At 39.2% G+C, this 27,072-nt stretch overlaps 1 protein-coding gene across 1 annotated transcript in view; it reads right to left on the reverse strand.

Moving 5' to 3' along the window:
* Positions 1–27,072, reverse strand: part of TRPM6 (transient receptor potential cation channel subfamily M member 6) — a 207,705-nt gene that overhangs the window by 129,982 nt on the left and 50,651 nt on the right. Inside the window, exon 4 of the mRNA XM_036855993.1 lies at positions 10,445–10,643. Coding sequence (XP_036711888.1) covers positions 10,445–10,477 — 33 coding nt within the window. The 5' untranslated portion in view covers positions 10,478–10,643. The remainder of the gene's footprint in view (positions 1–10,444; positions 10,644–27,072) is intronic.

Here is a 27,072-nt window from a genome sequence, read left to right on the forward strand (position 1 = left end):
CACACACTTGTTTCCACAGGATGCAATTTTGATAAATTCTTTTCCAAGAGTTTTCTACCGGTTATCAACTAAGAATATTCCCTCCCCTAAATCTTGTATATTAATATAAGATTTTAACCTTCATCTTTAGGATTTTTTAACTTAATTTTTTAAAAAATATCTTTGAGATTTCAACTTAATTTAAAAGATAGAAATCGTAAAGATTTTTATCTTAATTTAAGCTGAGAGATTTAGGGTAGGGTACAGATCAGGTTGGTTTTTTTTCTTTGTCTCAAAAAAAAAAAAAAAATCACATCCAGAACAAACAATTCCCCTAAAATTCAAGGAGGAAAAAGATGTTTTAATGGAATGAGGGTAGTCCAGTAAGTTGAGAATCAGAAGTCTGTCAGTGGGGTACCAAGAATTCTGTAACAGTTGTTGGCAGATATGAAATCTCATTTGCTAGGAAAAAATTTCCCAACTTCTGTTTCTGGCTGTTATACTTGATTTTCAAAGTTCCAGTGTTGTTGTTTAGAAACTGACTGTACTTTTGATGCAATTCAGGAAGGAAAAGGGAACATAGCTACTGCACAATGCCTTTCTCTAAGTCATTGAGAAGCCAAACGACACAACAGGTTTTCATTTTCACTGGGTTTTGATTATTAAGACATTTCTTCTGCATTTAATTTCTTCTGCTATTTTAAGATGAGAAGAAATATACTCTATCCATAAGGAAGAGACCATGAAATGACCTAAAAAGGCAATTCTAAAAGAGTGATTAAACAAAAGAAAAGCAGCTTTTTTCTTTAAAGAATGTGTTGCTCAAATGCTCACCTATTTTGTGATTGACTGTATTATAAAGAAGAATGTTCTACCTTAGTCACCTCCAGCTGCAATCTGAGGAAGACTCTCTCCCTTGACCAAACTTGAGTCAGGCTCTTTCTGACTTGAGTCCTCTTTCTAACTAGGACCCAAACTTGGGCTCTGTCCTTGGCCCATTTAGTCCATTTTTATCAAGAATCCTGCTGAGTTAATTTAGCAAAAATCTCCCATGCTTGCTATCTGATCACTCTACTCTGGCCCACCTTCAGCAAGAATCCTGTTGAGTTGGTTTAGCAAGAATCCCCCTAGCCTTGATGTTTCCTCTTGACCCTTTTCCATCCACTGACCCCATCCTGCTCCTTGGCAATAAATCTCCACTTTCCTCGTATTTGGAGTTGAGCCTGATCTCTCTTCCCTCCTGCAAAACCCACATTGCAGTCATTTTTTCTTGACTGGTCTTCCTTGCTATTTTAACAATGTCATGAAAAAATTTTCTTTAACAAAATCCACACGCCACACACAGACACACGAATCATTATCTGTGGGTCAGAGAATAAAACTGACAAAATACTGGGATTCCAATAATTCTCAGAAACTCTCTCCTGGCCTGAACCTTACAGAGCTCTTCCCTTCATTTAAACTGAAATGAAAGACTCTGACATCAAGGAGACCCCACAGAGAAGGGCCTCAGAGGTCCTCCTCTGGGTAAATGGCTCCTATTCCTTCATCTATCACCCTGCTTTTCACACTCAGTATTTGCTGAACCCGAACACCAGCCAGCAAGATGCCCTTTCCATCTGAAATGTCTCCACTGAAAGAGTTGTTTCTCAAAATGTGGTTTCTCTTTCAAAGGCAGTGGCTGTAAGGGACTTCCCTAGCGGTCCAGTGGTTAAGACTCCACACTTCCAATGCAGGAGACGTAGGTTCGATCCCTGGTGAGGGAACTAAGATCCCACAGGCCATGCAGTGTGGCCAAAAAAAAAAAAAAAGGTAGCATCTGTAATGCAGCTCAAGAAACCAAAACACGAGCTGGAGAGGCTTGCCTCTTTATTTCATCCAAGAACAAAGATCCAATCTGTAAAGACTTATGTCAATTCACTGACTCCCTCCTAGTTTGCCTTTCTTAAGGCTGTCTTAGGGAATTCCGTGGCGGTCCAGTGGTTAAGACTCCACGCTCTCACTGCCGAGAGGGCCTGGGTTCAATCCCTGGTTGGGGAACTAAGATCCTACAAGCCGTACGGTGTAGCCAAAAAAAAAAAAAAAAAAAAAAAAAGACTGCCGTAAAGACTCTAGCTAATACTATAAAGCGTTTAAATCTTAAGACTTTGGACCCTCTTTGTTTTAATCCAACAATGTCTACTCACTTGACCTGATCACAGAGCAAAACTGCCTACTTGGAAACTGAGTTTCTCTAGGCCAGATAAGGACAAAGATTGGGGGGTTTGTTTTTTGTTTGTTTGTTTTAAATCACTTTAAAAGCAGACACTAACAGTGGTAACAAAGGTTAGACAGGATTAACTGATCCAGGCTAAGGATCTGTAAAGTACCCTCTGGACTTAAATCCTTCTGGGAGGAAAATTCTCTTTCCTAAGATTACAGATTCATTTTACAAAAAAACTCTTGGCTCTTTAAAAGATCAGTAGAGGAAAACTATTTTTTCCAGAAAGATGAAAGCTGTTTTCACATGCAAAGACCAACCTGCTCCACTATAAGCTAATAACCTGTTCTGTTCTATAAGATAATATAAATAGTGGGTAGCTTAGGCAGTTGGGTTACTGTAACAGAATACCATTGGCTGGGTGGCTTACACCACAAACATTTATTTCTCAACGTTCTAGAGGCTGGAAGTCCAAGATCAGGGTGCCCTCATGGTTGAGCTCTGGTGAGAACCCTCTTCCTGGTTTACAAAGGCCACCTTCCTACTGTATCTCCACATAGCAGAGAGCACTCATCTCTCTTGTGTTTCTTCTTATAAGGACACTAATCCTATTCATGAGGGCTCCTCTCTCAAGACCTAATTACCTCCCAAAGGTTTCACCTCCAAATAGCATCACATTGTAGATTGGAACTTCAACATATGAACCTTGGGGGGGCACAAACATTTAGTCCACAGTAGCAACCTAAGAATTCACTCAGCACTTTCTATGCACCCACCTGCCCAACACAAAGCACATTGTTTATACTAACTCTGCCCAAGAGCATGTGGGAAGTAGGTGCAGTTATTATCCGTTTTACAAATGAGGACTCGGAGTCAGAGAGGTTAGTAATTTTTCCAAGAACACAATAGCTCATAAAAATAACACTAGGATTCAAACATAGGCAGTCAGATTCAAGTTCATGCCCTTAACAACTTCATTTCACCATCATTTACCCCCAGAATTTGCACCTGATTAATCCTTGAAGCTGAATAGCGTTTTAGAGTTTACAAATCACATTCCTGAACATCTGATCCTCATACAAATCCCATGAGGTCCTTAATAGATAATAATGAGTGAGATCAAGCATATGAAGTGCCCAGAAAAATCTCCACTTTATACCACATCCTCTGTGGGTATCCTCAGACCCATAGAGAGATATCAAGAGGGTCAGGAATCCCTAGAAACTGTATAACAACTTTTGTGTGGATATGAAGATGGGCATTTCTCATAAGAAAATCTCAAGAGCTGGATCAAAAATAAGTGCCACACAAAGGGTCTGAATACACTCTTCTCCAAAGAAGGTATACAAATGACCAGTGAACACAGGAAAAGATTCTCAACATCATTAGTCATTAATCATTTAGATGCAAATCTAAACCACAATGAGATACCTCTTCACACCTACTAGGATGGCTATAATCAAAAGTTCAGACAATACAAAGTATTGGCTAGGATGGGGAGAAATTGGAACTCTCATAGATTGCTGGTGGGAATGTAAAATGGTGCAGCTGCTGTGGAAAACTGTCTGGAGGTCCCTCAAAAGGCTAAACATAGAATTACCATATGATCCAGCAAGTCCATTTCTAGGTGTCTACCCAAGAGAAATGAAAACCTATGTCCACACAAAAACCTGTACACAAATGTTCATAGCAGTACAGACAAAGAAGCAAAAACAACAAAAATATCCATCAACTGATGAACGGACAAATAAGATGTGAGGTACCCACACAATGGAATATTATTCAGCAATACAAAGGAATGAAGTACTGATACATGCTATAACACATACCAGTACTTGAAAATGTTATGCTAAGTGAAGGAAATCAGTCACAAAGGCATACATATTGTATGAGTCTATTTACATAAAATGCCCAGAATAGGCAAATCTATAGAGGCAGAAAGTACATCAGTGGTTGCCTAGGGCTAGTGGAGAGGGAGGGATTAGGGATTAAGAGCTAAGGAGTGTGAGGGATGATGAGTAAATTCTAAAATTGACTGTGGTGATGGATGCACAAATCTGTAAAGATAATGAAGTCATGAAATTGTATACTTTAAGCGGGTAAATTATATGATATGTGAATATATCTCAATAAACCCGCTAAAAAAATTTTAAGGGGGGAGTGGCACAGACAGAAAGAAAGAGAGAAAAGCCCAAAAATAAACCCATAAATAATTTGGGTTTAACCATAGTAGAAAACGAAATACAGATATACTTCTGCCCACAGGCAGAAAGCAGGCCACAAATGTGTTTTGTTCAGTCCATAAAAGTGTTTTCAAAAATCTTTGAAGCAACTAGTAAAATGTAAAAACCCAGGGGTTTCACATTCAAGAAAGCATCTATACATCTGCATTTTCCTCAACAAGGAAGTTAAAAAAAATAAAATTTAATTTAAAAATAAATAAATAAATAAATAACCAGAATCTGGCAATACTAGGCTTGCATTCCAACTTTGCAACAATCTGCTAAGGCCAAGGGTGGGCAGCCATTTTTAGACAGACCTTACACTGACCAGTAAGCCTGAGTGCCCAGCAGGTCAGGTTTCCACTCTACTTTGAGTTTTTGAGTCGATTATCTATTGCTTTTATCAGATTGTCAAAGGAATCTCTAACTCAAAGCACATTCAGAGCCCTTAGAAAGAAGTGGCCGGCAAATAGTGGCCATTTGCTTTATAGATAAGGAAACCAACCTAACTTGCCCGAGGCCAGGAGAGTGCGCAATCAGCAGTAAAACTACTTTTTCTGACTCTTGGTTTCTTTCATTACTCTTCTGGCCTCCCTGCTGATATTTCTAGAGAGTCTACAATTACCATATCCTGTTCCTTTTTCGGCAGCAACTGAGGGAAATTAGTGAGAAAGGAAAGAACTTGCTAGACATTCCAAAATGGCATATGATTTTCAGGCTCTATGACCTTCTAATCACAAGCAAATTTTTCCTGGACTTAAATCTCTCTGGTTTGTGTGGGCAACCTGAGCGGTCCTCCTGGCCCATAGCCCAAGGAAGATAAAGAGAATGTTAAACTCTCAGGACAGGGAAAGACTCCCAAGAGTGTGTTTTCTCCAAGGTTACCAGTAGCCCTGCTACAGAAAGCACAAGTTCCTAATAAACAGGAATGGTTCTTCCCCTGGGCCAGGTGGTTTGCTCATGTCAAAAATGACTATTTACAAGAAGCTCCGAGTGCACAATAGGCTAAGTGAGGAGAGAACTTTGGTTGCTCATAGTCATTCACCCCACTGGGCTTTGAGTCTGCCTGGAAAGAAATTCTATATGATGCCCACATATAGTTGGGAGAGGTGGAAGAATAAAGAACAACCCAATTCACCAGGCTGATCTCTCCAATCAAAACTCATAGCATATTTGCAATCCCGGGATATCTGACCCTTATCCGATCTTGGAGTGCTTCAAGATCCAGAGCCAGCAAATGGCAGAGGATCATTGCACATCAGGCCAGGTCTGGAAAGCAAATGCCAGCTGGGAAAATGCAGGAAAACCAGGGCTAGGGAAGGCACCTGTCTGTGCCATGGAGTAAAAGTCGTCTTTTCCAATCAAAACAGACCAAGAGGTTCTTGCAGAGGCACGTGCTTACAAAGCCTGAGAAAGAATGAAACCTCTAAGGCAAACAAAATGACCACTTCTCACTGCTCCCAATTGTGTAACTCTGAAATAGTCTCAAAGTTTATCTGTGCTATAAACAACTTAGGAACCTTTTCCCCAGAGATATGGAAATGCCAACACTCGTGGAAAAAGGAAAAGCAGCATTGGCCTGTCCCCAACAAGGGGACATGCTAAAGGTTCTGGTGCCAAGTCCATCAGAAGAGTTTCCAGGGCAGTGTATTGTTACCCACTCCCCAAGCCCTGGAAAAACCATGATTTCAGGCAAAAGCTGAACCCAGCTGAAAGCAGGTTCAATCATGAATTCAAAGTATAGGACATAGCCCACTGTGGAATTTGTGTCAAAATTTTCTTATTTTTTTAAAATTGTGGTAAAATACACATCATGTACAATTTACTATCTTAGCCATTTTATAGTGTGCATTTTAGTATTACTAACTATATTTATATTTTTGTGCACTCAATCTCCAGAACTTTTTCATCTTGCAAAAATGGAACTTTATACCCATTAAACAACTTCTCATTTCCATGTCTGCTCAGGCTCTAGCAACCAACATTCTACTTTTTCTTTCTGTGCATTGAACTACTTTAGACACCTCATATAAATAGAACCATTCAATATTTGTCTTTTCATGACCAGCCATTTCACTTTGCATAATGTCCTCAAGGTTTATCCATGATGTTGCATGTAACAGGATTTCCTTCCTTTTTAAGGCTGAATAATATTCCATTGTATGTATATATCACATTTGTTTATTCATAAAATCTATTTCTATATCTCAGGGATATGATTCTGTTGCTCTGGTGGTACACAAGTTATGGAGTTCAATTTGTAATGGTCACGATTTTATACAGAGGAAGAGACAGACAGACAGACAGACTTGATTGAATGATGTTTGTACTCCAGGAGAGGAAAAACAAGCTAACTAAAGCTGCCGCTAAGCTCAATTCCATCATCTAGAACCATCTCACTATCTCTCTTTACCTCAAAAATAAAAGTTTTGTTAACTATATATTCCCAGGTCCTGGGAACAGGACTTAGCATACAGTTGACACTCAGTAAATATTTGTTGGCTGAGTGAATCTAGAAGAGTGATTGCTCAGAAAATGCCATATGCTTGATCTTGATTGATCCAGCTCATCTGAACATATGAGCCAAGAAAGGATCAATATGTATTGACATGGAAAGATGTTCAAGAACTATTTTTAAAGGAATCAGGTTGCATATCAATAAACAGTATAATTCCCTTTATGTAAAAGCAAATGCACAAATCAAAACAATAAATACATACGTATATAATAATATACCTAAATAATATGCTACAAACCCAACGGTTTGAGTACCTCTGGATTGAAGGGCAATGAGGACAAAGGATAGAAAGGGAACTTTCTGTTTGAATTTCTATTTGTAGTGTTTTAATTATTTACCAAAAGAACTTATTTTTGTATTGTCAGTGGAACTTTTTTAAGGAAAAAAAGTCTGGAAGGATAATATGTCATAAGAATACATTGATTCATTCTCATGACATATAGCACAGGTAACTCTGCTCAATGTTATGTGGCAGCCTGAATGGGAGCGGAGTTTGGGGGAGAATGGATACATGCATATGTATGGCTAAGTCGCTTTGCTGTGCACCTGAAACTATCACAACATTGTTAATCGGCTATACTCCAATATAAAATTTAAAAAAATTTTTTTAAAAGAATATGTTGATTCAGTTTACCTTACATGTACCCTTTCTCAGAGACCTACTGGAGAATGTGCTCCACCAAAACAATGGGAAATAATCAAGAAAGAAGAAGACATGGGATACAAGAAACAGGATCCAGCATAAGAGAGAGGCAAAGGGAATCTCCAAAATGATGGTAAAAAGAGAAGTAACAGCTGTGTATCCAACATCAAGGGCTACCATTCAGGACAGGCAAAGCAGGTCAAAGAGCAATATTCAACAAGATAAAATTGACTGAAATAGCTGTTGCACTGGAAGATCTTGAGAGAAGATTTAGACAACTGGCAAAGAACCTGTGGTTAAATTAGTGAAAACTCCATAGAAAATTCTGCAAACACACACAGAAAGACAGCTCTAGGGGAAAACAATAGTAAGGAAGGGAAAGTAATCATGTAGTACATAATCCGGTTCTTAATAGTGGATAGGAAGGCATAGTAATGTTGACTGAACTAAATATTGACCTAAATAAAAATTATGAGTTAGCTACATTCTGAAGATAGATGGAAGGAACAGGAAGGATGCATGTGAGTGGCAGGTGAAGGAACTCAAAAGAAAGCTAAATACTCATATTCCACGCTGGAAAGTCAGTACATGATGACTAAACCTGAAAAATCAAGAGTGAGCAATATAAGCATTATTTAGAGACACAGGGAAGTACCAGCCAGCTAAAAGAGATGAACATGACTGCTCTTTCTGAAAAGAAGAAAATGATAGAGGTTCTGCTGTTTTTAGTAATGAACCTTATGGAGTTATTTGTCTCTGAGCTATGTGTATATACAAGTTCAGTCAAACTAAGAAGTAAAAAAGAAAAATCACAACTGAGACCCACATCACAATACCTTACCTAACCATGTTTTGTTTTTTTGTTTTTTTGGTTTTTTTAAACAGGAAAATAGTTGCTGTGTAGATTTCTGATGTGACACAAAGAAATAACAGTTACAGGTAGGATGGCCACTTTCGGTTCCAATACTGGATGATTCTACCAGAAGTGTGAAGGGAATCATTCTGAAAATGGTTGGGCTTTCCAGCCTATACGGAAAACCCATGATAAAAAACCCAGGGCGAAAGAAAAAGAGGCAAGACATATTTCAGGTCCAATATTTACCAAATGCTTGAGTTTTGTCACAGAAGTCCTGCCAAAAAAACTTAGCTATGATAGAGAATTGTACATGGGCAAGATAAGACCAAAATTTGTGGCAAATCGCCAATGTTCTGCCTGGGTCTTTCCCTCTCCTCTGGGGTACAATCAACTCAACATGTTATTCACACCCTTGTCTATTAAAGCAAGTTTAATACTTTCAGAGGGTACTAATCCCCAATTTTGGCCCCCAAAAGTAGGTTCCTGCTGGGTTCCATCTCAAATGATTTTCAACCCCCTGACCCCGTGGTGGTGGTGGTGAGGGATACCTAAGAAACAGCCAGATTCTCACCAAACCCAGGTGTCAGTCAGGCCAGAGTATCTAATGCTTTATCAGTTATGGAAGAATCCAAAGCAAATGAAAAATCAAACACCAAAATTTGTACACAGGGAAAAAGAAACTGAAGAACTCAGTTCCCACATTGGCAGTTAATAATGAACCACCCTCTCCCTAGGAACAAATGCTCAAAATCCTGTGTATGATATCCATATTCTTAGTGTTTTAAAGCACTTGCCTGGGTTCCAATCCTAACTCTGTTCTTCTCCCTCAGCTTCATTTTCCTTTCCTGTTAACCGGTGGGGTGGGATTGGGTGGGTGGTGATACTCAGATCTCATTGGATTATTGCCTGGATGAAATAATAACAACCAAACTTTTGCAATCTGCTAAATACGTTACGCATTATTCTAAGTGCATTGCATATATAGCATCTCATTTAATGTTCAAATTATAACTATTATCCCATTTTCCAGATGAGGAAGCCAAAGCACAGAGGTTCAGTAACTTGCTCAAGATGGTAGCTAGTGGTGGAGCAAGGAGGCTAATTCAGGTGATCTGGCTCCAAAGAAAGTACCAACAACCAGACCATGACGAAAGGCAAGAAATAAAATGTGCACCATAAATGGTACTTATTCACACACCATGTATGCCAGTCCAAAAAATAGGTTAAGTGACAGGCAGTTTGAGGTTTGGCAGCCTTACAAGAGACCAAGGCATGACCAGGGCCTCCACTCCTCTCCCTAACTCCCCAAGCTCCCCAGAACTTCCCATCGCGCTTGGGACTTAAGGCTTCGTGGCAGCGAGTCCTGGTGGCTGGAGGTAGAGGGTGGAGCGGAGGCGGGGGAGGCGGGGGAAGGTGGTTGGGACGCCGGCCGTTTACCTTGACCTGCACTCTCATCGCTCCGGGAGTCCGGGGCGCGGCGCGCGGGGACGCGCAGAGGCGCCCAGAGCGGCCTGGGCACTTCTCCCGCCGCCACCGAGAGCCGCGCCGACGTCCCGTCCCCTAGATCTCCGCCGCCCAGATGTGGCCCTCCGCTCCGGACCGAGCCTTCTCTCCTACCCGCAGCCGACTCACGCCACGTCCGGTCTCTTCCGCCACCGACCCGGAGCGGAACCACAGAGCTGCCTCCTCTCCCGGGACGTGTCCCCACCGCCCTAAGCAGAATCCCCCGCCCCGTTAGGTTTCCGCTCGGATACCACCTCCGCGCTGGCCCCATTCCAGCTCCGGCAACCGGGCTGTGGGGCGTGCCCTTAAGTAAGTGTCCTACGGTAGCCGAACCCTCAGATATGTTAATCAGACCCGTGTGGAGACCACAGGACTTGAGCGCAGGTATTTCGTAAATCCCAGCTATGCCAGATCCTAGTTAGATATCTTGTGGCTGGCCTCACTTAAAGCACCCAGGGCCCTGGGCTCAGATCTGGTAAACCGCCTAGGACGCTTTGCCCCGCCGGCTGGCAGCCCACCATACCTGTAAGCGCTCCTCCGCAGAGCGAGCTGTCATCCTGGACTTGCAGGCCCGCCGCCAAAGCCTTGTCTGAGCTTCTGACTTGTGGAGTCAGATCTGGGCTCCACCTCCGCACGCTGCCTTTTACAGCCCTACAGATTTGTCACAATACCTTTTGGCCTCAGTTACCTCTCGTGTAGAAAGGAGGTGATTCCGACCTTACCTGGATCAAAGAGTAGAGGAAGGGTCAAATGGGATTTTCATCATCATCACAGACGTATTTAATTGTACTGTTATTGTTGAGTCAGTGTGGTGCGGGGAGGACACAGGAGGTTTAACCTAACAACCAGCAGTTTACTACCTGGGAGTTACTGGGTGTTAGGTGACCCCTCTGGGCCTGGGTTTATCTACACAGTGGGAAGGATAGCGAATAAATCCCCTTTCCTCAGAGGCTATACTGAAATCCATAAAATACGATCAAAAGCTTTGTGATTTCTGTTATTTTCGGTGGGCTGCTCTGGTTAGTCGGTCTTGATTAAGGCTGTGGTCAGTTACTATGGGTGAATCCCAGTATGTTGGCAGAGGTGATGCTCACTTATTACAAGTGTTGTAATTAACAATGCTAGCCATTCATCCCTAACTGACTTCAAATTAGGACCACCTATCCTTTTAGTCCATTCTGGACTTCTGCCCAGTGAGCTCACATTTGCTGACACTTTTTTCAGCCTGATTTCTTAATGTGGTTTTAATTTTTCTTTGTTAGAAAACTTGAACATCTCATATATGTATTAACATTTTGTCGTTGTTTGTTTTTCTATTAATGCATTTAATCTCATTCTCCTTGACCCAGCTCCCTCAAAATGTTAATGATCTGTGAGCAGTTAACAGATTCAGAAGCCCCCCTAAGGCAAGTAAGCACCTCTTGATTGGTGTTTCTCCATACATCTCCCCTGTTAGGTCTGTCACAGCACTAGAGACTGGGAGCTCTCAGAAATCTGCAGACCCACCAAGAAGACTAGACGTTTGGAACTCAAGATTCTTAAGAGTGTTGGTGCACTGTAATTACCAACTTCCAGTTTAAACTCTTTGGTAAATTTACATGTTAGGATGGTCATGTATTCTTTTCAGATCAAGCTTCAAGGCAGAGAGTCTAAAATATCAGGACAATTCCAGGGCTTAAGGTATCTGGTGTGCTAGTTTGCAAGCTGCCTTTGGTTCCCAGGCTGTATCAGAAACACCTGAGGCATTTGTTAAAAGTGCAGATTCCCTAGCCCCCACCCACCCCACCTAGACCATCTGTATCAGAATTTCTGGGGTGGGGCCCAGGAATCTGTATCTTTCACAGGCACCTCACACAACTTGAAAGCTTGCGTAAAAAAATCTCCTCGCCACAAATATACCTTTGCCAAGCGGCTAGCAATGAAATTTAAATTTTAGGGTGTTCATTAGTGGTCTAGGGTGGTTTAATTCAAGCCAACAAATATTTCCTGAACACAGACTGTTTGTCAGGCATCCTGCTGGGTGCTGGGAAAACAAAGATGAATACGACATTGTCCAGTCTGCAAGGAGTTTGAGTTTATAGAGGGAGGAGGGACAATCAAAAGTGAAACCGTACCTGGGGCACCATTGGTAACACTCATCAACATAAACAGATTTTCTCACTTGTTTGCCCTCCCTGATCCCTTTCTCCCTCTTCCCATTCTTTTCTCCTATGTTTTCTTCTTTATCAGATCTTCGTTTTTACCCTGAACATTGTGAATGTTTTATTCCTGATCTAACATAGTTTTAAGACACTACTCTAACTTTTAAAGTCAACCTAATGATTTCAAAATGGAGGGAAACAGCTGATTTTTCAGCAGAGAAAAATGGGTATGAGAACATTTTTTTTTATATGTGAAGATCTTTTTTGTTTGTTTTTGTTTTTGTTTTTTGCTGTGTCGCATGGCTTGCAGGGTCTTAGTTCCCCAACCAGGGATTGAACCCATGCCCTCACAGTGAAAGCACATAGTCTTAACCACTGGACCAGCAGGTAATTCCCTATACATGAACATCTTGATGAGTCCCAGTTATTGGAGACTACTAAAGAATAGTTTCTAATATATGCACTCTTCTCCTAAAGAAAACTGTTAGAAGCTTGGATTTGGTTTTGGTTCATTTTCATTTATTTGGATAGGGCTGAGGGTTGTTGGGGGATTTGCACAGTAATACTTCCCAGCCTCTCTGGACAGCCCAGGGGGAGAAAAATGAGAAATAAATAACTCTATTTCTGGGACTTCCCTGGTGGTGCAGTGGTTAAGAATCCACCTGCCAATGCAGGGGACATGGGTTCAAGCCCTGGTCCGGAAAGATCCCATATGCCGCAGAGCAACTAAGCCTGTGTGCCACAACTACTGAGCCTGCACTCTAGAGCCTGCGTGCTACAGCTACTGAAGCCCCCGCACCTAGAGCCCGTGCTCCACAACAAGAGAAGCCACTGCAATGAGAATCCCATGCACCACAACAAAGAGTAGCCCCCACTCACCGCAATTAGAGAAAGCCCACTCGCAGCAACGAAAACCCAATGCAGCCAAAAATAAATAAAATTTAAAAAAAAAAGAAGTTACTAACTGCATAAAAAAAAAAAGCAGAAACAACTCTATTTCTTTGCACCAAGAAGAAAGAGTAGGGCTTCCCTGGTGGCACAGTGGTTGAGAATCTGCCTGCCAATGCAGGGGACACGGGTTCGAGCCCTGGTCTGGGAAGATCCCACATGCCGCAGAGCAACTAGGCCCATGAGCCACAACTACTGAGCCTGCGCGTCTGGAGCCGCAACAAGAGAGGCCGCGATAGTGAGAGGCCCGCGCACCGCAATGAAGAGTGGCCCCCGCTGTCCGCAACTAGAGAAAGCCCTCACACAGAAACGAAGACCCCACACAGCTAAAAATAATAAATAAATAAATTTATTAAAAAAAAAAAAAAAAAGAAGAAGAAAGAGTACCATGGGAAACTCTTGCCCAATGCATCATGGTATATTATTATCTCGTGTTCAGGGTTTTCACTGTAGGTGGCCACCACCACTTTCAGAAGCATAAAGGAAACAAAATAAATGCAGTGGCATTCTAAAGTGGGTAATGGAAACGATGATAAACCTAGAGGGCATTCCACAAGTGGGGGAAGTTTAAAGTTATGGGTTATTAATTTAAGATAAAGGTATACTGCCAGTAAGGAGGGATGAAATCCAGCCCTCCAATCCATTCCTGTGTGACTGTTTCTGTTTTCAGACCTTCCCATTCAAACCCAAGGTACTGAGTTTGAATTCCATCCATTCATTATCCTAAACTGCTACAAATCAAATTTCCTTTTGAAAGGTAGCAATATATTTTCTTATGCCTACTGAATAAATGTTTTTCTAATTCAGTGCTTCTATGGGAGTATGCTCCCAATTTGCTATGAAAATGGATCATTTATCCTATCACATAAGCAAAGATTAAAATATTCCTGGTTGGCAAGGGGAGAAATAGGAACCCTCAAATACTTTTGGTAAGAGTTTAAAATGATATCCTTTTTGAAGGCATTTTAGCCATCTGGATTCAAGGCATAACCTTTCCCATCACAATTCCAGTCCTAGGACTTCATACTTCAGAGATACACTAAGATATGTGTATAAGGATATACATAGTAGCAACCTTTGTAATGAAGGAAGATTGCCAATAATCCAAAGAGCCATTAGCAGGTGCTTAAATAAATAAACTGGTGTGTGCATACCATAAAACACCATGCAGCTTTTAAAAGAATGAGTTAGATCTAAATGTACAGATATGGAAAAGGAAAATAGCAACTAGTAAAAGTAAGTATGATTCTATTTTTTAAAATTTATATGTGTAAGTTGGATTATTCACAGGAAAGTTCTAGAAGAATATATGCCAAACTGTTAACAAGAGAAGACATACTTATACTAAAAAACTATTCGTTGCTTATCTGAAATTCAAATTTAACTGGGAGTCTTATCACACAAGATTGTTACACAAGCCTACGCTGGTGGCTTCAGGTAGCTATGGGTGCTGTTTGAAAGTGTGTATTACGAACATTGACACCGATCCTAGCCTCCTTTAGAACTGTGTCTTCACATGCAACTTTGAATGATTCTTAAAGAGAGGAAAGGAGGAAGATGAAGACTGACTATAACAAAAATGCCAGGCACGCTGATAGATGGCATCGTCTGAAGCTTCCTGAAAACAAACACAGCTGATACTATAACTGATTTACTGACCCTCTCATCCCAGCAGCATACCTCTTTGCAAGGTGATTTTGCAATAACCTCCCATGTCTCTTCTTCACACCATTAATCTGAGCTGGACTTCTGGCCAGTAAAATGTGGCCAAAGTGACATGGTTCAAGTTCCTGAGCCTAGGCCTCCAGTGGCCCTGCAGCTTCAGCCTTCACCCTATTGTAACACTGCCCTGAGAACACCATCCTGGAAGAAAGACCACTTGGAGAGACCAGCCAACCCTCAGAATCATGAGAAATAATGAACTGATGGTATTTTAAGCCACTAAATTTGGTGGTTACATGTTGTGCCACAATAGATAACTCAGTTTCTTTCCTCATTGTTTTCCTCATTTTTTTCTGCACAAAATCTCTGTGAGGTTTCACTGAGGGTCAGAAATCTTCATTGTGAATATCACCAGTCTCACAGCTACATGTAAAAGAATGAAATTAGAACACTCCCTAACACCATACACAAAAAAAAACTCAAAATGGATTAAAGACCTAAATGTAAGCCCAGACACTATAAAACTCTTAGAGGAAAACTAGGCAGAACACTCTATGACATACATCACAGCAAGATCCTTTTTGACCCACCTCCTAGAGAAATAGAAATAAAAACAAAAATAAACAAATGGGACCTAATGAAACTTAAAAGCTTTTGCACAGCAAAGGAAAACATAAACAAGACCAAAAGACAACCCTCAGGATGGGAGAAAATTTTTTCAAATGAAGCAACTGACAAAGGATTAATCTCCAAAATTTACAAGGAGCTCATGCAGCTCAAGATCAAAAAAACAAACAACTCAAACCAAAAATGGGCAGAAGACCTACATAGACATTTCTCCAGAGAATATATACAGATTGCCAACAAACACATGAAAGGATGCTCAACATCACTAATCATTAGAGAAATGCAAATCAAAACTACAATGAGTTATCACCTCACACCAGGCAGAATGGCCATCATCAAAAAATCTGCAAACAACAAATGCTGGAGAGGGTGTTGAGAAAAGGGAACCCTCTTGCACTGTTGATGGGAATGTAAACTGATAAGCCACTATGGAGAACAGTATGGAGGTTCCTTAAAAAACTAAAAACAGAACTACCATATGACCCAGCAATCCCACTACTGGGCATATACCCTGAGAAAACCATAATTCAAAAAGAGTCATGTACCACAATGTTCACTGCAGCTCTTTTTACAATAGCCAGGACATGGAAGCAACCTAAGTGTCCATCAACAGATGAATGGATAAAGAAGATGTGGCACATATATACAATGGAATATTACTCAGCCATTAAAAGAAACAAAATTGAATTATTTGTAGTGAGGTGGATGAACCTAGAGTCTGTCATACAGAGTGAAGTAAGTCAGAAAGAGAAAAACAAATACTGTATGCTAACACGTATATATGGAATCTAAAAAAAAAATGGTTCTGAAGAAGCTGTGGGCAGGACAGCAAAGACACAGACGTAGAGAGTGGACTTGAGGACACGGGGAGGGGTAAGGGTAAGCTGAGATGAAGTAAGAGAGTGGCATGGACATATATACACTACCACATGTAAAATAGATAGCTAGTGGGAAGCAATTACATAGCACAGGGAGATCAGCACGGTGCTTTGTGACCACCTAGAGGGGTGGGATAGGGAGGATGGGAGGGAGACGCAAGAGGGAGGAGATATGGGGATATATGTATATGTATAGCTGATTCACTTTGTTATAAAGCAGAAACTAACACACCATTGTAAAGCAATTATACTCGAATAAAGATGTTAAGAATATATATATATCACCAGTCTCACAGCTAATTAGGTGTGAAGCCAACAAAAATTTGAAAACAGATGTGTTTGGCTGTAAAAGTCCATTGTTTTCTGTACTCACACCTTGAACATAACGAGCATTCATTAAAAATTTAGTTGGATGACTGTCTGAATCAGAACTTGTTTTTTTGTTTTTGTTTTTGTTTTTGTTTTATTAATTAATTATTTATTTGGCTGTGCCGGGTCTTAGTTGTGGCACGCTGGATCTTTGTTGCCTCGTGCCAGCTCTTTTAGTTGCAGCATGTGAACTCTTAGTTGCGGCATGCAGGATCTAGTTCCCTGACAAGGGATCAAACCCAGGCTTTGGGAGCCTGGAGTCTTAACCACTGGACCACCAGGAAAGTCCCAGAACTTGGTTTTTATTACTTGTATATATCAGAATTAAGAATATATTTATTGGGACTTCCCTGGTGGCGCAGTGGTTGAGACTCTGTGCTCCCAATGCAGGGGGACTGGGTTCAATCCCTGGTGAAGGAACTAGATCCCACATGCATGCCACAACTAAGAGTTCGCATGCCACAACTAAGGAGCCTGTGTGCCACAACTAAAGGAGCCCGCCTGCCGCAACTAAGACCCAGAGCAAGCAAAAAAAAAAAAGAATATATTTATTCAACAAGACATGTCTAATAGTAAGAAATTTTTAACCCTTAGTCCTTTTCTCTTGATTAAATTACTTGAAAGGAAACAGTATTCGACCTATTATGTTCTCCCTAAAATGTGAACCACAATTGTTCATCCTTGGAACAAGTACTCTAGTAGCTTAGGAATTGTGTTTGTCCATTTCAGGTGAGAAACTGAGAGACAGAAAAAATAAATGACTTAACCAGAAGGAACCAACTAATTGAACCCTCCATACCTGACTCATTTATCTAATACTGTCTTTTTATTTTTCTTAACTTTTTATTTTAAAATTTTTATTATTATTATTATTATTTTGGCCACACGGAGCGGCATGTGGAACTTCCCCCACCAGGGATCAAACCCATGACCCTGCAGTGGAAGCATGGAGCCTTAACCACTGGACCACCGGGGAAGTCCAACTTTTTATTTTTAAATGAATATAGTACAGCCTCACAGAAAGTTGCAAAACTCATTTATAGAGTCCCTTGAACTAAAATGAGAGTCTTTTTAAGTAGTTTATTTTATTTATTTATTTATTTATTTAAATTTATTTATTTTTTGGCTGTGTTGGGTCTTCGTTGCTGCACACAGGCTTTCTCTTGTTGCAGCGAGTGAGGGCTACTCTTCGTTGCAGTGTGCGGGCTTCTCATTGCAGTGGCTTCTCTTGCTGTGGAGCACAGGCTCTAGGCACGCAGGCTTTCAGTAGTTGTGGTGCACGGGCTTTGTTGCTCTGTGGCATGTGGGATCTTCCCGCACCAGGGCTCGAACCTGTGTCCCCTGCATTGGCAGGCAGATTCTTAACCACTGCGCCACCAGGGAAGTCCCTTTTTAAGTATTTTAAATTATATATTTCCTCCTGAAATATTCTTTACATTTTCAGTGTGAGCCATGAATAAAGGAGGAAAGAAATATTACTAATTAGTAATAAATGGGCACTCACTGTAGACTAGGCAATTTGATATATGCCTTATTTTTATTTAATACATTATTAACCACCATTTTATACAATCTGAGTTTCTGAAAAGCCAAAACTTGTCCAGAGTCAGAGGTTGAATAAGTGGCAGAGCTGCAATTCCAAAGACAGTTTGTCTGACTCCAGGGCCCATGGTGTTTCCATCCTGTCAGAGTTCCTATCCAAAATAATTTCAACTTTCATTTACTAGTGAGGTTTGTTTGTTTGTTTGTTTATTTGTTTATTTATTTATGGCTGTGTTTGGTCTTCGTTTCTGTGCGAGGGCTTTCTCTAGTTGTGGCAAGTGGGGGCCACGCTTCATCACGGTGCGCGGGCCTCTCATTATCGCGGCCTCTCTTGTTGCGGAGCACAGGCTCCAGACGCGCAGGCTCAGTAATTGTGGCTCACGGGCCTAGCCGCTCCACAGCATGTGGGATCTTCCCAGACCAGGGCTCGAACCCGCGTCCCCTGCATTGGCAGGCAGATTCTCAACCACTGCGCCACCAGGGAAGCCCCTACTAGTGAGGTTTTATTTTGTGATTATTTAATTTTTTTTTTTAATGTTACTTTGGTAAAAGTATTTATAAACCCTGGGCAAAGTGTTATTTTTTTCCAACTCTCAGTGCAGTAGCATGTCTGCATAGCAAAAACAATCTGCACACTTCCATTACTGCTGAGATCTTTCTATTACATCTTTCTCTAAACAAACTGCATGTGATTTACTTGATGATAAAGATGCCCAGACAGACAAAACAAAATTTTTTTAAAGAAAAAATATTTTAATTAAAAAAAAAAGATGCCCAAGCATTTCTGTAACATCCTTGAAGGTATAATAATTCAAACTTCTTTAAGACAAGGTCATTATCAGACTTCCCTGGTGGCACAGTGGTTAAGAATCCACCTGCCAATGCAGGGGACAAGGGTTCGAGCCCTGGGCCAGGAAGATCCCACACGCTGCAGAGCAACTTAGCCCATGTGCCACAACTACCGAGCCTGCACTCTAGAGCCACAACTACTGAGTCCACGTGCCGGAACTACTGAAGCCCGCGCACCTAGAGCCCATGCTCCGCAACAAGTGAAGCCACCGCAACGAGAATCCCGCATACCACAACGAAGAGTAGCCCCCGCTCGCTGCAACTAGAGAAAACCTGCGTGCAGCAATGAAGACCCAATTCAACCAAAGATAAAATAAATAAATAAATATTAAAAAATATATATTAAAAAAATCTTTTTAAAAAAAAGACAAGGTCAATATGCTTAGATATTAAATTCAGAATTGCTACGATCCAACCACGAAATTTATTTAGTCATTTTAGGCTCTGATAAAATGGAGACTATCTTACTGACCTTAGAACAAAGTGCTGTCATAAAAGGCCTCATAACCCTATGACACAGAAAGATCACATCTCCTGCCCAAAAAAACCCTAATATGATGAAAATTTACATAATAAGATATTTATATCAAAATTATATAACATAATACATTAGGGATTTGTTAAAGTCTATTATTTGAGAAGTAATTAAGTAAGCTATCAGATGGGCAATTATATAACTGTTAAAAAATGTTAACAATGAAGAGTCTGCAAAGCCAAAAAGGGAGCTAGAACATTGTATGTACTGTATGAGTACAACTATGTCAAAGACCATATAGAAAAAAATTAGGAAGAAATGACTCCTTTTCATTTTTCTAAGTATTCTGTAATGAGACCTTATATTAAAAATAATTTTTTAAATTAATTTAAAATTAAAATCCTATATATCTTGGAATGACTTACAGGATTAGTGTGTCTGAAATTCCAATATTACCCTTTTACTGATCATTTATTCTTCCTGACTTAATAAAACATGCATTTCACTCACTTCGCAGGCCCTTTGAGCCCACAAGTTAAGGACCAAGGCTATTTTTATTTTCTTTTAATGTTTTATGATTTGTGTATTACACTGACTAACCTGGTGCTGCTTTTTTGTTTTTTTTTAAAAGCCTGGTGCTTCCTAACCACATAGTCTAGGATAATTTTGTTTTAGCTACAGCTGTTTAACTGAACACACAACAGTGATATGCCAATTTCTTCTTTGCCAAGAAAATGTGTGTACCACTATTTTATCTATACTTATGAAGATCACGATAAATGAAGAAAGCGTAACATAAGAATAAGAACAATCCTATGTGAATTTCAGCATGGAATCTACGTGTCATCATAATGTATGAAGTTTCTCATTGACCTTTCACGGTAATGACACAAGAACACAGATTGCATTTTGCAAGCAGGTAAAGGCCTAATGTTCCTACATCTAAGCCACTAACATGTAAGCCAAACAAAATGTATATTCCTCTCCCTAACTTTTTGTCTGCCTGCTATTCAATATTTTGAAAGTATAAGTGATCAGTTTTATATGCAATTTCACGAACATGCCCAAAGGCAAAAAACCTTTGTCACTATAGCCACTTTGAACTAACTCAAGATCATTCCTCCACAGAGCTCAGAATTCATCATATTTATTATTCTGTGAATCATAAAATCCCTGTGGAGATGGGGAAAGGAAAAAATAGCTTTAATTTCATAAGTAAAGTCAGATCTCATAGTAGAGAATTATCAACTAATGTGGTAAAAATTGACCAGTCTATTTGTGGCACCTCCCAGACATGGCATCCCATAGCTCCACATGCTCTAGTCAACTGTCACTTGAACATCCTCTGCCACGAGTGTCCAGTCTTTATTGCCCAATGGAAGGAGGAATTGTAGAACACTAATAATCCCCCAAACTAAAAGTTTCTATTTCTCTAATCATCCTCCATTCTGTTTATTCTCCCCACCCATCTTACCTTATTAAAGCCTATAATAGAATTGCCTCCTGATCATGATGTATACTAAGAAGACAGTGCCCACTAGCCATCCAGATGTAACATCTCTTCTATTGTGGTGCTCTTGTCAAGTTTCTACCATCTTTCCTGTTATTAGTTAAATCATGCCCCCCACCAAACAAAGATACATTAGTGTACTAATCCCCAGTACTTCAGAATGTGACCTTATCTGGAGATATGGTCTTTATGGAGGCAATCAAGATAAATGAGGTCATTAGGATGGACTCTAAGCCAATATGACTAGTGTCCTTATAAAAAGGGGAAATTTGGACATAGAGACATGCATAGAGGGGAGATGATGTGAAGATACAGGAAAAAGACAACCTTCTTCAGCCACGGAGAGAGGTCTGGAACAGATCTTTCCCTCACAGTCTTCAGAAAGAACTGACCCTGCTGACACCTTGATTTTGGACTTCTAACTTCCAAAACTGCAAGACAATATAATTTCCATTGTTTAAGCCATCCTTTTGTGGCAGCCCTCGCAAACTAATACACTTCCCTACCATTTATATTCATGGAAGTTCTCCTAAATCCATTTTTTTAACGAAGGGCATCATGACTCCCTGTTGGCCTAAAATAGACTAAGATTGTGCCTCTTGCATAAACATAAATATTAGTAGCACCTCTTTTATTCTCAAAAGTGCCCAGGTTTATATAGTCATCCTACCTCTCATGCCACCCACAATCCTTCCTACACCCCACTTCCATTCAGCCAGGAGGTTCTTCACAATCACTTTAGTATCTCTGATTATTACAGACCTCCTTTGGTACGATGACAAAAGGGATATTCACTTAAAAGCTTTCATCAATTTTTGTTTTGTTTTGACTAGATTGTACACCCTGTAAAGATAGGAACTGCTTCTTTCTCACTTTTGCTTCACTTAGCATTGACATGGTCCAGCATGCAAGAAGTGTTTATACAACAAAATTAAATTGAAGTAGGAACTTTATTATCTTTACTAAAATAAAATATCATATTTGTTCCAAATTAACCTCTCTTAAAGTTATCAAGAAATAGATGCAAATTGCTAAGTATCTCTATTTTATGGGACTGAGGAATTCTCATTTTTTTAAAAGCATGAAGAATAAGCAAGTTGAAGCATTTTAGCTTTTTATGGCATTAGTATGCTTAGGCCAGCATGATTGTATCTACAGGGAGAAACCAAATATATTGCACATGTATTAGTATCATGTTCCCATAAATATTCTACGAAGTTGTAATAGCATAATGGAAATCAAAAACTACAAAAGCAGATGATTACTGGAAGTAATGCAATCATCACTGAGATAAGGAGAGATGAGAAGACAAATACTTTCATGTGGGCTTGTAGACCATATTTAAAGGGCATGGCATAAGTATTTATAAGTATCTATAGACTTAAAGTCCCATCTAGGACAGCATAGAGAGGACCTAAGAAGCCTAAACACTGCTGTTTGACGCTCTGGGCAGAAATGGAAAATGATCTGTGAACATGCCTTAACATGCATGCTTTTCAGTATAACTTCTTCCAGAATGGTGATGTAAACCCAGGGCTTAAAGGACTTATGGCTCAGTAGCAATCAGGCTCCTTTCTTGACTCTGGCAGGACCCTGCCCAAAGGTGTCAATGGTAGCTTTGTATTTCATTGCAGGAACCAAGGAAAGGATAGCATCTGTGCATTCCCAGAGTAAACCTCTCCCCTGTAAAGTTCTGAATTGTGTACATGCCTGTGCCCACTCAGAAGGTTCCTACCTTTCCAGGTACCTGTTACTGTACTTGGAAACCACCTTGCTTCTACCTTGTGGAGCACATTGCTCCATATTCTACCCCCTCTCCTGCCAACCATATTGGGAACTGCTTCAAAAACCTGCATGCACCTCTTTCATTCCAGAGCACTCTAATTTTTGTGGTTATAAAAGCAATGCATCCCAGTTGTAGAGAATTTGGAAAATTCAGAAAGATACAAAAGAAACAGAGAGGGTGAGGATGAGGGAGAGGGAGAGAGAGAGAAAGAGAGAAAATATGAAGAATGAATCACTGGTAATTCCACCTCTCAGAGACAATCACTGTATTATTCTGGTGTATTTCCTTTAAGGAGCTCTCTTTTCAGTATTTCTCTGCCTAGTTCTCCTAACAGCTCCCTTGTCTGCACTTCCTCTGTCATCTCTTACAGAACTGATAGTTAAGTGGGTGAATACTTGAATTAGGAAAGATTTTATTTTGTGTAATTAAAAGTATAAAAAAGGGACTTTTCCTTTAATATTACCCATTGTATGCAGTGGGAGTTTGTAGCAATAGAACTCCTATTAAGATAGGAGCCCATCTGACATAGCAGAGAATCCTCCTCCCTAACTCTCAGAAACCCAACCACTACCACCATGTACAGCAATGATCAGTATTGTTCTGTAAAGAGATTAGTTACATTTTGAGTTACGTGGCCCAGAGATGGGCCAGGGAACCCATAATCTATGTACCTCTGTTTCCATGAGAAAATCTGTTCTGGGTTCCAACTACTTATTTACAAACTAGCTCACAGAAAACAAATGGTTTCTAGGAGGGAGACTGCCTATGTTTGGATCACTGGAATAAGAGAACAGGAGTGACAGATGAATGGATAAAGAAGATGTGGTACATATACACAATGGAATACTACTCAGCCATAAAAAGAGCGAAATAATCCCATTTGCAGCAACATGGATGTAACCAGGGATTATCATACTAAGTGAGGTAAGTCAGAAAGAGAAAGACAAACCATATGATATCACTTATATGTAGACTCTAAAATATAACACAAATGAACCTATCTATGAAACAGAAACAGAATCACAGACATAGAGAACAGACTGGTGGTTGCCAGTGGGGAGAGGGTTGGTGGAGGGATGGAGTGGGAGGTTGGGGGTAGCAGACTTAAGCTTTTATATACAGAATGCATAAACAACACGGTCCTACAGCATAGCACATAGAACAATATTCAATATCCTATGTTAAACCATAATGGAAAAGAATATTTTTTAAAAAGAGCATGTATATATATATGTATAACTGAATCATTTTGTTGTTCAGCAGTAATTAACACAACATTGTAAATCAACTATACTTCAATTAAAAAAGAGAGAGAGAGAGAACAGGAGTAAGTGCTTGGGTAACATTTGTGAAGAGGAGGTAACAAGCCAACCTCCAGTGAGGAAAAGCAGTGTGGTTAATTTGCATAGGGGATGCCTAAGAGTTGGAAGAACAAGAAAGAGGGCAGTTCTTCAAAGTAACTGTCCTGTGAGGCTTTGTTTATCTCTAGTTTTTTTCTCATTCCTCTTGTCTATTGAACTCATTTATCAAAACTCAGCTCCATGGAAGTGTGTGCATGTAAAACTGGTGAAATCTGGAAAAGAGCTGTAGGTTGTTTCAATGTTGGTATGCCAGTGTGGGTATTGTACTCAAGTTATATAAGACGTTACTATCGGGGGAACCTGGGGGAATGGTACATGGGACCTTTTTGTACTATTTTTGCTACTTCCTGTGCATCTATATTTCAAAAGAAAAAACTTAGCTCCAGAGCTTGTTGCAGCACAGAATCTTGCCTGACAACTGGATTCACATTACCTTCCAACTGCTTTGGCTTATTGTCCCTTCACGTAATTTTCATACTTTCTAACTATCTGTGCCACACCACTTAGCATACGTGTATATTTACGTTGTACTGCATATGTTTATATATGTTTACATACATTGAGATAAACACACAAGATATAATATATATAATACATCTTGTTCACTAGCTGGTTCATATGTATATATACTGTGAATCCCCACAAGACTGTAAGCTCTTTCTTTGTACTTCCTTCCTTGATACCCCCAGGGCACCCCACTGCTAACTGTATGGTAGATACTCAATAAATACTACTTAAACCACTGAAAAAGCAAGAAATAAAGGAAAAAAAATAGTTAAAACACTTGACCAAGTTTTTTTTTTTTTTAAACAATATAGTTTGGTGCCCAGGAAACATTTACTAGTCCAAGATTAGAGTTTAAAGGCTGTAGAAGCCTGTACCTCTGTCTCCTTTAATCTTGGTTATCATCATAAACAGGCAGTTATCAGCTGAGAAGCACAAAGGTTAGTCACAAGTGCGTTGTTTTAACACTTGCCATAAAATCTCTGTGAGTTCATTGAAGGAAATGCTGAAGAAGCACTTTGCTAACTCCAGAATCCACCCTTCCTAGGTAATCTTGTCTGAATCAAAGGGTGAACAGGTTTGTTTAAGCTGAAAGGTTGGGTGAAAAAAACAAACAGGTAAATTTTAAACTTTATGAAAAATGTTTACCTTCAAAATCAATATGAACGGTATCTCCACATTGAGAAATTAGAAACATATCTGCTGACTTAATAGAGAATATTCTTAGAAAAGTTACCTTCTGATTTAAACTGCTATTTACAGGCTAAAATATATGGGTTGTCGCCTAGAAATAGGAAATGACTTTATACAGTTGACCATTGAACAATATGGGTTTGAACAGTGGGGGTTCACTTATACACAGATATTTTTCAATAAATACAATAGAATTTTTAAAAATATTTTTGACAATTTGAAAAAATGTGCAGATGAAATGCGTGGCCTAAAATATTGAAAAAATTAAGAAAAAGGCATGTCATGAATGAGTAAAAATTATGTAGATACCAATCTATTCCTACAAAGGCATAAGGTGAGTGATATTTAATACAAAATTAATAATGTGTTAGTTTTCTTACTGTTTTATAAGCTTTCAAAGAATTACGTTACTATACAGGATGCCTCTCTCTCCTGTACTTGGAGAAACTGCATATCAGCCTGTTACCACAGGTAAGTGTTTTTTTAAAAAATGTAATAATGTTTCCAATACTGTATTATAAATAAGACTGTAATACTACATGCCACAAAAATTTTATAATGATTTATTCATTAGTGTATAGGCTACTCTACCATGAAGCAATCTTATTGATTACACAAAGCTACCATTAAAGCAAACACATTGCTGCTTCTTTGTTATCAAAGCATGAATCGTTTTATCTGTTAAAAAATATGAATTTCTTTTTCACATTATCTTTTCATTTTCGATGTCTAGTGTTAGTAACATGTATAACATCTACAGTGTTTTGTATTACATACAATATTAATGTAGGTACTGACAAGTAACTCACCTTGTAAACAGAGGACATAAACTTAAGTATAGTACTGTAAATGTATTTTCTCCTCCTATGATTTTCTTAATAACATTTTTTAATCTAGCTTATTTTATTGTAAGAAAACATTATATAAGACTTATACAAAATATGTCTTAACCGAGTGTTAATGTTATTGGTAAGGCTTCCAGTTAGGTTTTTGAGGACTCAAAAGTTATATGTGATTTTCGACTGTGAGGGGAATCAGCACACCTAACCCCCATGTTGTTTAAGGGCACTATGTGATAGTAGATATATTATCCACAAAATAAAATATTTAGTGAAATAAACAAAGATCAGAATATGTGCATGGTATTCTTTTTTTTTAAGTTTATTTTGTATTTTAATAACTTTTTATAATTATCAAAGTAAAAGCCACACAATTTTGGATATTTAGAAAATATGGCAATGTAAAGAGAAAAAATCGTTTTTAATTGAAGTATAATTGATTTACAACATTGTGTTAGTTTCAGGTGTACAGCAAAGTGATTCAGTTATTTTTTTTTCAGATTATATTCCACTATAGGTAGGATATTGAATATAATTCCCTGTTGTGCATGGTATTCTAATTCTACCACTTATACTTTTAAATGAGAGGAAATTTTATACACATTTATATTTATTTATACATACATATATATATATACATACACACATACATACGTGTATGTGTGTGATTTTATGTGCATGAGATCTCTCTGGATAGATACACAAGAAGCAGGTGACAACGGCTACTCCTAGGGAAGAAAATTACTAGGAGATGAGTTGGGAAGATTGATTTTTCACTATATAAAATTTTCCACTGTTTTGAGTATTTTACCACATGGATGTATTATCTTTAGAGATGTTGTTTTTATCTTTTTATTGTAAAATAAAACACAGGTAAAGAAAAACCACATGAAACAAATTCATGTCTCAGTAAATTATTAAAAGATAAACACTTTCATTTACCTTGACACCAGGTCAAGAAATAAAA

This window comes from Balaenoptera musculus, chromosome 6, assembly GCF_009873245.2.
Source record: "Balaenoptera musculus isolate JJ_BM4_2016_0621 chromosome 6, mBalMus1.pri.v3, whole genome shotgun sequence".
In the NCBI taxonomy this organism is placed as follows: domain Eukaryota; kingdom Metazoa; phylum Chordata; class Mammalia; order Artiodactyla; family Balaenopteridae; genus Balaenoptera; species Balaenoptera musculus.